A 12196-nucleotide genomic window follows, 5' to 3' on the forward strand; every position below is an offset into this window, starting at 1 on the left:
AAAAAGTCCAAGTGGGTCTAAATCAGCCAAAGATAGGGGAGATCTGTTTGACAGCTGACAATGACTGATGTTTTGGGTTGTGTCAGTAAAAAAAAATCAAGCCTTTGGTTGGTCTGTACCATTTCTTCCAGTGTGTTAGAATGAGCATTTTTATGCATTGGAAATTCAAAGGAAAGATGGCTCGATAGGCAGCTCAAGCTTAGCTTTGGCTACGTTTAGACAGGCAGACCGATTCTGATATTGTTTTCACTAACTGTTTTTTTGACCAATCAGATCCACTATTACAAAGATCTGACGTGACAATATCTGGTGTGATTGGTAAAAAGACCAATTCGTGGGGGAAAAAATATCAGAATTGGACTGCCTGTCTAAACACAGTCTTTAGTGTTCTAGACTAGAGGGAAAAGAGGAGGCTGTATTCATTTTGTGGCACGGCAATAACGCATTCATGAATCACAAGTTTTTCATTACAAATTCTTCTTTCTATTGCCTTTTCCTAGTGATAGATGGCTACGATTCTTGTAATTGGCAACACCCAGGCAAACTGTAAGCCAGTCAACATGAGCAGATTTAAGCAGATTCTATGCAATCTGTCCAAGACTGTCATATTTTTGGTGCATTTTCCTTGACTTAAAGTATTGCCACAAACAAATCCAAATGTGTTCTGGTAATCTAAAAAAAACAGGGAGATCATTCTGTTGAAATTGAATTCAGTGTTCTTCTTACCCTTTGTGGATGATGTCAGCAGAAGGAGGTCTTTTAGAGGCAATCCCATCCTGGTGCACCTTCCTGTCCAATGACAACGGGGCATCTCTCACTGGGAGGCCCAGAACCAGCGTCTCCTTGGTAACAGAGACGGTCTCCTCACCTTGCTGATGGCCTATGTGCTTCTTGGCATAGTCAAATCCCTGCACATGCTGGGACAGAGAGGGTTTTACAAAAGGGTTTACGATGACATATGATCTATGGTAAAGTAAAGGAGAATGACATTTAATTTACAGATAAGGTAAATGAGCAAAGTTGGCTCGGTGAGCTCTGATTTCTCTCAGTCAGCAAGTAAAGACTACTAAATATTAAAACAAAATGTCTAATGGCCCCTTTGAAGTTAGGATATATTGGAAGAAAGAAATGGACAATTAAATTGGTTTATGATTTATATTATACCGAGGCAGTTTCTTTGTTTCACCAAATTACTCTCATTTCATGAAGCCTCTCTGCATTGCAAAACAGCGAAAGGAACAGAATGTACAGATACATTTGTTTTCAAATTCCATTCTTTTTGAAAACTCTAAATATGTAAATACATTATATTCAATGTTTTTCTAGTGCATGTGGGGATAGAAAGGGAGAATACAACCTCACACAGCTTTAATAATTAAAGTGTCTTGCACGGTGCCATCAATTGCATCACCACACCTGGTTGTGAGATAAATCGACACACTGTTTGTGCAGACATCTTTACCTCATCCTGAGATAAGGGACATTTCACAACAGTGAGAGTCTGGCTGAGATAATGTATGAGGACAGGATGGCTTCATCCTATTGGACAGTCACAGTCAGGGGGAATGTTGCTACAGATGAACCTTGAAGGCTGAGCTCAACAGAGACATGTTTCACTGGCAGGAGGCAGACCTCTCTGTCCACTTGATGCGGTTAACTTCATAAATGGCCTCCTTTCATCTTTCAACTGCCCAGTTTGATAAAGACATGGAGTTGATCCGAGACTCTGCACAAGGCTACTCTGTGATGTATTCGACAAAGATGGATTCTGTGTTTTGACTTGGGCTCCTTTGGTATACTGATGGAGAAGGAGAGGTTTGATTTTTTTTTTATATATAATTTTAACAAGGGACTTTTTGTAAAAGAGACCACATGGCAGAACCACTCTAAACAACTCAATTATGATTGACATGATATTTGTTTACGTTGCACAAACGGCCAAAAATAAAGCCACGTGACGGACTATACCACATACTGTGTTTGGAGAGCAATGAAATACGCTCACATATTGAATGACCAACGCCACAACAAAAACACCCCCATGCAGACTGAAGCCATGCCATTGATTTGCAGCTTTGTGTCATTGTCCCACTTTGATGGATAATTATGTGCTGGGACTGGTGTTTCAAGAAGTCCACTATCTCCCTAGTGGGTTAGGCCCTGCTTGTTATTCTGTCTTCATTCCCAGAACGTTTGGACACAAACACATTCCACTGCAACAGACTGCACATATGTGCAGTGTGGTGGAACCAAAGAGCTCAACTCAGCACACTTACCGCTAATGTCCTTTTGTCATATCGCCACAAGCTATTCACGAACCAAGTAATTATAAGAACGTGTGTCTAATTTGCGCATGCGTGCCACATCTCTGGATCAGCAAGGGACAGAGAGAGAAATCTGCCTCGCAGCATCGCATGCGAATCTCCTATTTTGGTGCCGTTTCAAATCATTCATGTCACATTCAAAACCAACCCAGTGACATGAAAGGTTCGCAAACAGTTTCACAAATCAACAAAGCCTTGAAGCACTGTACTCGCACATGTAAAATACAGTTGGCAAATATGGTGCTAATTGGCCACGTTTTGGGAGAGGAAGTCCTATCCTACTGTCCTATTTTTACTTGACACTAGTGTGTGTCTGACCTTGACCTACACCATAAACTGGAGCTGGCGCTTCTCTTTTCCCATCCAAAAATATGCACTGATGTTACACCTGTTCTTCTGGAGGGAGTGATTTTGGTGTGACGTACAGAAGTTACACATTATCTCTATTCATCTCTATCTCTATTCATCTCTATCTCTATTCATCTCTATTCATCTAAATGGCACAATATTTAATCGAGTAACACAATTGCTGATCGCTTGCATTGCGCCACTGAGCCACTGGCTGGTATGAGATGAGAAGAAGCCTGGTGGATAAGAATCATTACTCTGCATTGGAAGGCAACAAGGACGTATAAAATGGCCCAGTGATCGTGGACGATAAGCCATGGTGAGCCCACTCCATCCCTTCCATTGATTCCCCCCAGGCACTGTCAACATGCATTTATTCACAAATAACACTCAGTCAATACCTGGTGGTGATAACTGCCCTCCCTCCGATAGGATGTCTAAACAAGAAGACAATTGAAAGGGACATTTAGCCGAGGATTCACTTCCATCACATTAACCATCTGGATTCTCATTTCGCCGCCCCCATCATGCTTATTGAGCACCCATCACTATCGTCGCCATTGGCTAGAAGTAATGGAGCGAACGCAAGACGAAGTGTTAAGACCCGCCCAAGACAAAGACATTTCTCTGAACTGTGCATTAAGGTGATAAGAGATATGTAAAGTTCACCTTAGAGCGGGGTTTGAAGCTCCTGAAAGCGCCCGTCTTGAAGATGACCCTGTTCCTCTTGCACACGATGGCGGTGACCATGGCGACAACAACCATCACCAGGGCAACAGGCGTCAGCACAGCCATGATCCACAGATTGGCAGGCGGGACCTTTACCACAGCTGTCGGGGAACCATGGAGACAAAATAAATACACCCATATCTATCAATATGTATTTTTGTTTGCAATCATTACAAAATGATGGAGGCACATAGCTATTCAACAGGCTACGAGACAGATAGAAGTGCTTCAGCCTGAGCATAACTAAAATATGCTGCAATAACTCCTGTGCATCCATCTCTTTATGACTGAAAAAGCTAGTTCTGTAGACTTCATGTAAGAGAATAATGTTAAGGCTGTTTGGTAAAGATGTGTAAAAAAACAACCTACGATCAGCTTGGAGCAGGACAAAGTAGCCCAGAGTGAGGGCCATGGTTTGGGAATCCAAGGTACTGAGGGTCTTAGCTGCTGTGGTGCCAGTTATGGGGGCACCATTCAGTTGGGCATAGTAGGTCATTTCGGCTGAGTTCTTAGGCCCCGGGAGTCGACGAATGCCAACCATCTAAACAAGAGCCGCACAATTTGGTGGATTCGGTGCTGTCATATGGCATGAGACATGCAGTGCTGTCATATGAGACATTGCAAAAATATAATAGCAATAATTATGTATTTGAAACACTCAAAAAATAACAGCACTCAGGGAACACACTCATGGGATTAATATGAATCAGTGGAATTCATTGTATTTTAGTATAGATCACATGTTTAATGTCCATAATACATCATAATGGTTTCATCACGGGCTGTGATTAAAGCTTGCCATAAAGAAGGGGGAAGGGAGTGTTAAATGGAAGAGATCAACATCCGTTACATGAGCTCTCTCCCCCCTCATAAAACCTGATCATCTGTGACGTTACATAAAAATGTTAATCTGTGACAAAACCTAAAAGGGGACATAGAAATTCTGTGAATCTTCATAAAATAGTGAAACTCTGGGGCAAGTGAACATAAAATGGGACTGAGTGGTTTATCAGTGAGTGAGCATGCAGTCCCCTGTGTGTGTGTGTGTGTGTGTGTGTGTGTGTGTGTGTGTGTGTGTGTGTGTGTGTGTGTGTGTGTGTGTGTGTGTGTGTGTGTGTGTGTGTGTGTGTGTGTGTGTGTGTGTGTGTGTGTGTGTGTGTGTGTGTGTGTGTGCGTGTGTGCCTGCGTGCGTGCGTGCGTGTCCGCCTCACCTGGACGGTGTAGCTCCCGACGGTGGTGGCCCTTCTAAAGCGGCTCCCCTGACTCCCCTGACGCCCAGACACCAAAAAAAGCTCAGCCAGCCGCTGCTCCATTAAACTAGCAAAGCTCTGATAATTCCCTTCCAGAGAAGAGCTGTCAACATCCTGAATTACTGCAGAGCAGTGGAGCACAGACAGAGAGAGAGAGAGAGAGAGAGAGAGAGAGAGAGAGAGAGAGAGAGAGAGAGAGAGAGAGAGAGAGAGAGAGAGAGAGAGAGAGAGAGAGAGAGGAGGTGGAGACGGGGAGGGGGAGGGGAGAGGTGGAGACAGGGGGAGGGGGACGTGAGGGGAGTGGGGGGAGAGAGAGGTAAGAGGAAAAGAGAGGTAATGGAGAGGTGGGATAGGGACAGAGGAGGAAAGAGAGGTTTGGTCATTCCTCAACTTAAAACTTGTAAGTCATATTATAGTAGGGCTGACCTGGGCGCACTGCTGTCTCATCACGACAGTGGCAGAAAGGTGTGTCATTTAGAGTCCTCTCACAAAACAGGGCCTCCTTCACACCGAGCATTTATCCGATGTGATCTCACAGAAACAGATGTCAGGAAGCTCTAAATAATGCATCAATAGGATTCGGGAGGGAAAGGAGGAGCTCAAAGATGTTTGAAGAAGAAACACCACAGGCAAATGTACACAACACACAGTCGACCAAAGCACTAACTAACTAGCAGTTAGTGAAAATCAATGACAGTTTAAATTACCTGTGATCACCCAGTAGTGCTTTGTGGCAGTGGATGTGTTGAGGTTGTGGTACTCTAGTGCTGTGGAGTGAAGGGGAGAGAGAAAGAGAGAGGGAGAGCAGAGATGAGAGAGAGGTTACAGAGAGTAGGCTTGGGCAATATACCGTTTATACTGTATACAAGGGGCTGCAGGGGTGCGTGCTCGGCCATTACTTATAACAATAAGTTAAGTATAACTACAAGAAATCTAAGATGTGCCAAATAAATTATATCCAGCTCAGGAGTCCAGCTATGAATTTGGTTGGCTAACTTGAAAGCTACGTGGCTTGATACCAAGATCAAGCCTCTTGGTTACAGCAGAGACATTCAATCCCCTTCTGGATCAATATCCCTGTTGCCGAAATAGTTTTGTGCTTAAAAAAATGCATATATACAGTATCAGTCAAAAGTTTAGACACACCTACTCATTCAAGGTTTTTTCTTCATTTGACTATTTTCTACATCGTAGAATAATAGTTGAATACATCAAAACTATGAAATAACACGATGGAATCATGTAGTAACCAAAAAAGTGTTATACAGTATAAAGATTTTAGACTCCGCAAAGTAGCCAACCTTTGCCTTGATGACAGCTTTGCACACTCTTGGCATTCTCTCAACCAGCTTCATGATGAATGCTTTTCCAATAGTCTTGAAGGAGTTCCCATATATTCTGAGCACTTTTGTGCTGCTTTTCTTTCACTCTGCTGTCTAACTCATCCCAAACCATCTCAATTGAGGTCAGGGGATTGTGGAGGCCAGGTCATCTGATGCAGCACTCCATCACTCTCCTTTTTTGTAAAATAGCCCTTACACAGCCTGGAGGTGTGTTGGGTCATTGTCCTGTTAAAAAGAAATGACAGTCCGACTAAGCGCAAACCAGATGGGAATAGTATCGCTGCAGAATGCTATGGTAGCCCTGCTGGTTAAGTGTGCCTTGAATTCTAAATAAATCACAGATAGTGTCACCAGCAAAGCACCCCCACACCATAACACCTCTTCCTCCATGCTTTATGGTGGGAAATACACATGCTGAGATCATCAGTTCACCCTCACCACATCTCACAATGACATGGCGGTTGGAACCAAACATCTCCAACTTGGACTCCAGACCAAAGGACAAATTTCCACCGGTCTAATGTCCATTGCTCGTGTTTCTTGGCCCAAGCAAGTCTCTTATTATTATTGGTGTCCTTTAGTAGTGGTTTCTTTGCAGCAATTTGACCACAAAGGCCTGGTTCACACAGTCTCCTCTGAACAGTTGATGTTGAGATGTGTCTGTTACTTGAACTCTGAAGCATTTATTTAGGTTGCAATTTCTGAAGCTGGTGACTTTAATGAACTTATCCTCTGGGTTTTCCATTCCTATAGTGGTTCTCGTGAGAACCAGTTTCATCATAGTGCTTGATGGTTGCACAATTGAAGAAACTCTGAAAGTTTTTGAAATGTTCCGTATTGACTGACCTTCTTAAAAAAATGATGGACTGTCATTTCTCTTTGCTTATTTGATCTGTTCTTGCCATAATATGTACTTGGTCTTTTACCATATAGGGCTATCTTCTGTATACCCCCCCCCTACACACACAAACACACCTTGTCACAACACAACTGATTGGCTCAGCCACATTAAGAAGGAAAATAATTCCACAAATGCACTTTTAAGAAGGCACACCTGTTAATTGAAATGCATTCCAGGTGACTGCCTCACAAAGCTGGTTGAGAGAATGCCAAGAGTGTCCAAAGCTGTCATCAAGTCAAAGGGTAACTATTTGAAGAATCTCAAATAAAAAAACATATTTTGATTTGTTTAACACTTTTTTTGATTACTACATGATTCCATATGTGTTATTTTATAGTTTTGATGTCTTCACTATTACTCTGCAATGTAGAAAATAGTCAAAATAAAGAAAAACCCTTGAATGAGTAGGTGTTCTAAAACCTTTGACCGGTAGTGTATAACAAGGCAATTAGAAATGCCATCCAGGCATATTTTTCTTACTTGATCACTACTAATCAGAATTATTTGAGTGCTCTTCTCGATCAGTTGATGGCCTGATAAATCCAAAATTATGTGAACTTTCTTGCACATCTAAATGTGATGAGTTTGTGGCATATTACAGAGATAAGATAACCAACATTAGGCTGGGTATCAGCCTGATGACAGGCTACCAAGCAAAGGCACAATGGATGCATTTTACCTGGTTGACACAGACATGCGCAGGAAAGTGATATCACAACTTCAGCCATCTACCTGCATTCTCGATCCTATCCCCAGCACCTTCGTCAAAAATGTTTTAATTGCATATCTGAAGAAGTGTAAGCTATTGTTAATCACTCCCTGCAGAAATTGGTGTTCAAACAGCAAAATTATTTTTAAGTGCCAAATGTAATTTAAAAAAATACAATCTGGTTTTTGTGCCAACCACAGCACAGACAGCCTTAGTTCAAGTGATAAATTATCGTAGAGCCAACACAGGCCAAACACGAGCTCTTTGTCCATGTACTTGTAGATTTAACCTCTACAGGATTGGTGGGTCCCTCTCGGGACGGTTGAGCTAACGTAGGCTAATGCGATTAGCATGAGGTTGTAAGAAACAAGGAAATTTCCCAGGACATAGACGTATCTCAAATTGGCCGAAAGCTTAAATTATTGTTAATCTAACTGCACTGTCCATTTTACAGTAGCTATTACAGTGAAAGAATGCCATGCTATTGTTTGAGGAGAGTGCACAGTTAAGAATTTGAAAAGTTAAAAATAACCCAATTAGGCACATTTGGGCAGTCTTGACACAAAAGTTTGAACAGAAATGCAATGGTTCATTGGATCAGTCTAAAACTTTGTACAGTACACTGCTGCCATCTAGCGGCCAAAATCTAAAATGTGCCTGAGCTGGAATAATACATGATGGTATTTCTCTTGCATTTCAAAGATGATGGTACAAAATAATACAAAAAAACGTGTTATCTTTTATATATATATATATGCCATTTAGCAGACGCTTATCTTTCATGTGTGCATACATTCTACGATATAACCCACTGTTACAAGCGCCATGCTCTATGAGCTTTATATCTTTTACCAGATATAATGTGCTATATTCTCCTACATTCATTTCACATTTCCACAAACTTCAAAGTGTTTCCTTCAAATGATATCAAGAATATGCATATTGTTGCTTCAGGTCCTGAGCTACAGACAGGTAGATTTGGGTATGTCATTTTAGGTGAAAATTGAAAAAAAGGGTCAGATCCTTGGGCTGCATTTGACACTATTGACCATGACGTCCTTCTGGACAGACTGGAGAGGTGGGTTGGCCTCTAAATTCGTTTACATAGCTCAGAGAAAATACATATCAAACGTTGAGTTCCACGAGGTTCGATTTTGGGTCTGATACTGTTCAGTTTGTATACTGTATGTTACCCCTTGGCAGTGTTATCAGAAAGTGCAGCATTGATTTTCACAGCTACGCAGACGACACACAACATTACATTTCTGTGTCACCAGACGACTTTAGCTCCACAGATAAATTCTTATACTGTATTAGTGATTAAAATACTTGGATGGCTCACAACTTCCTCCAGCTAAATCAAGACAAGACCGAGGTACTCATTGTTGAAGCCAAAGCACAGAGAGAGAATCTAGCCGTACATTTGAATTCACGGGCAATAAAGATAAAACACCAGGTAAAAAACCTAGGTGTTACTTTAGATTCTGAACAATTATTTTTAGGAATGTGACTAAAATAGCTTTGTATCACCTGAGGAACATTTTCTCTCTCAGGCTGATACAGACAGACTCATCCATGCTTTTATTATAAGCAGGCTTGACTACTGTCATGCTCTCCTGTCTGGTCTACCCAAGAAAGCCATTGGTGAACTGTAAAACATACAGAATGCTGCAGCATGGGGACTGACCAAGACCAGGCGGCGAGCCCACATTAAACCGGTTTCGAGGTCTCTGCACTGGCTGCCTGTGAGTTTTAGAATTCATTTGAATTCATTGGTTTTTAAATCAATCCACGACTGTGCACACCAATACATGTCAGACATGCTTTTAAATTATGTACCCAGTCGGTCCCCCAGGTCCTCTGGCACTGGCCGTTTAACTATCTTAAAACCCAGGACCAAGAGGCATGGAGAGGCAGCCTTTATTTATTACGACCCCTGTCTCTGGAATTGCCTGCCAGAGAACCTGAGGGGGGCCAAAACTGTGGACATATTTCATAGAGATCTGAACACATCTTTTTCATCTTTTTTTCTTTCAGTTGTTCAGTTTGTGTTATTCTTTGTGGTTTTTCATATTATGCTTGTTGTGTAGTGGATATTTGAGCTTTTATTTTCATTGTTTTTATTAGTGTTTTCCTGTAAAGCACATTGGGTTGCATTCCATGTCTGAAATGTGCTGTATAAATAAAGCGTGATTTGATTTGAAGGGTTCAAATACACGGAGTGTACAAAACATTAGGAACACCTTCCTACTATTGTGTTGCACCCCTTTTAGCCCTCAGAACAGCTTCAATTTTGTCGGGGCATTCGACTCTACAAGGTGTCGAAGGCGTTCCACAGGGATGCTGGCCCATGTTGACTCCAATGCTTCCCAAAGTCGAGTCAAGTTGGCTGGATGTCCTTTGGGTGGCGGACCATTCTTGATACACACAGGAAACTGTTGAATGTGAAAATGCCAGCAGCGTTACACTTCTTGACACACTCAAACTGGTGTGCCTGGCACCTACCCCATTCAAAGGCGCTTACATATTTTGTCTCGCCCATTCACCCTCTGAATGGCGCTCATACACAATCCATGTCTCAATTGTCTCAAGTCTTAAAAATCCTTCTTTAACCTGTCTCCTCCCCATCATCTACACTGGTTTAAGTTACATCAATAAGGAATCATAGCTTTCACCTGGATTCACCTGGTCAGTCTATGTCACGGAAAGAGCAGGTGTGCCTATTGTTTTGTACACTCAGTGTAAAAATAGAATATTATTTGATCTTCCCTTCGTGCTCAAATAATCCATTCTCTGAAGAAACACCCAGAAGGTGATGCAAATTGCAGGTTAGCATGAAGTGAGCTAATCAGCCTCCTCTCCACTGCACAATATTGGACCATAACGTCACCTTTGTCAATTAGTTCAACATCTAATTATCAGTAATCTGCTGGTATAATGAAATAAAGACACCATTCATATTTTCATGTCCAGACCACACACTTACAAACACGCAAACTTAAGCTTTCGCTGAGGACAACACTCAGTGGAAATGTGACATATTTCTGTATACAAATGAAGAGAACAAGACGAAAACGCCACTGGAAACAACTATCACGCAAACCCTTCCCGTGATGCCCTGGGGCACTTACGCTCAGCGATGATGAGCGGGGGGAAGAAGAGGAAGTAGCCCACCAGCTCTGCGGTCAGCTGGTTCAGGAGACCGCTGGAGACAGTTCCGTTCAGCACCGCGTTCTCGTTCTTCACCACGTAGACCAGCGACACGGCAGGAGAGCCAATCACCTGGGCGGTGCTCTGGATCTGAACAAACACAGACAAGGATGTTGTACGATATCAGACAGGTCGAAGTAAATACAACACGCTAAACAGGTATGCTAATTGCATGGGATTGAATATGGCCCAAAGTCATTAACACACCTCCACAGAAAACCCGCTGTAAGATTCCAGCACTTTGTCCTGAGCTTCCTCAAATGCATTCTCCAGCCGTTGTTCCATCATTTGAACAAAACTGCAGGAGTTGACATTGTCTTCTGGGCCTACAAACCTGAGAACTAAAAAAAAAAATGCAGAGCAACAATCAATATACCAGTAGAGCACATTCAGTTACAGTACGTAAGAGCGCAGTACAACATTTTCTACAAGCATAGTCACATCATTCAGCAGTGTTACATGTGTTGTTGTGGAGTGTTGTCCCTATTGGGCCTTACCTGTTTTGAGCTGCAGATGGACACTGAGGCTGGAGGCCCAGGGGGCTACAGGGAGCAGAACAGCCTTCACCAGAGGACTGTGCTGCCGGATGTCTGCCAGCACTTTGTCAAAGCCATAGGTATTCAGTGTCTCCACCACCACAGATGCGATGTAGACCGTTTTCCCACTGGCTACATAGTACCCAAGAGTGACATTATGAGGGCTGCAGAGGTCCCGTTCAACCTGAGAAGAGAAAACGTGTTGTTTATGTCTTGATCGCTATCGCTAACACCCAACACAATTGCAGTGGGTCAAGACTAGTGTTTCTGGTCCTATGTACTACCACTCACTCCTCTCCAGTCTCCACCAGTATGTGTTAGCTAGCTATCCCCGGACACATAACTATGCAGCTTGTGTTTGTGTTGTTTCCTGCCGATCACTTCCGGGCTCAGTAATAATACATGGGTTCTGATGGGGGAGAGAAGAGGACTGGGATAGAGTAGCAATCACTGAATTACACCTCGGGCAGACAGACAGAAAAACAGACAGAAAAACAGACAGCACAGGTAGGAAATCAATGGACTTAAACTGAGTCAGCCATCACAGAGAGAGAGAGAGAGAGAGAGAGAGAGAGAGAGAGAGAGAGAGAGAGAGAGAGAGAGAGAGAGAGAGAGAGAGAGAGAGAGAGAGAGAGAGAGAGAGAGAGAGAGAGAGAGAGAGAGAGAGAGAGAGAGAGAGAGAGAGAGAGAGAGAGAGAGAGAGAGAGAGAAATAGAGAACAAGAGAACTGAATAACGGACGTGTCTGAAGAGGAAACACCTGCAATAATAGGTTTTAGTCATTCAGCTAGTAGGGTCAATAAAGAGCTATTCTCTTCACATACTGTTAACTGCCTCTATAAAGCAA

At 42.6% G+C, this 12196-nt stretch overlaps 1 protein-coding gene across 6 annotated transcripts in view; it reads right to left on the bottom strand.

The window, feature by feature from the left end:
- LOC124003498 (UPF0606 protein KIAA1549L-like) overlaps positions 1–12196 on the bottom strand; it is a 39957-nt gene that overhangs the window by 8205 nt on the left and 19556 nt on the right. For 5 of the 6 annotated variants that reach the window (XM_046311811.1, XM_046311803.1, XM_046311797.1 and 2 more), the window contains exons 5-13: positions 11312–11534; positions 11022–11155; positions 10736–10904; positions 5359–5418; positions 4613–4773; positions 3771–3942; positions 3342–3502; positions 3074–3109; positions 727–917 (exon numbers count right to left, since the gene is read on the bottom strand). In XM_046311811.1, the coding sequence (XP_046167767.1) occupies positions 727–917; positions 3074–3109; positions 3342–3502; positions 3771–3942; positions 4613–4773; positions 5359–5418; positions 10736–10904; positions 11022–11155; positions 11312–11534 (1307 nt within the window). The remainder of the gene's footprint in view (positions 1–726; positions 918–3073; positions 3110–3341; positions 3503–3770; positions 3943–4612; positions 4774–5358; positions 5419–10735; positions 10905–11021; positions 11156–11311; positions 11535–12196) is intronic. The other variant, XM_046311830.1, reaches the window with a different exon arrangement.

The sequence above is a fragment of the Oncorhynchus gorbuscha genome, linkage group LG02, assembly GCF_021184085.1.
Source record: "Oncorhynchus gorbuscha isolate QuinsamMale2020 ecotype Even-year linkage group LG02, OgorEven_v1.0, whole genome shotgun sequence".
In the NCBI taxonomy this organism is placed as follows: Eukaryota; Metazoa; Chordata; class Actinopteri; order Salmoniformes; family Salmonidae; genus Oncorhynchus; species Oncorhynchus gorbuscha.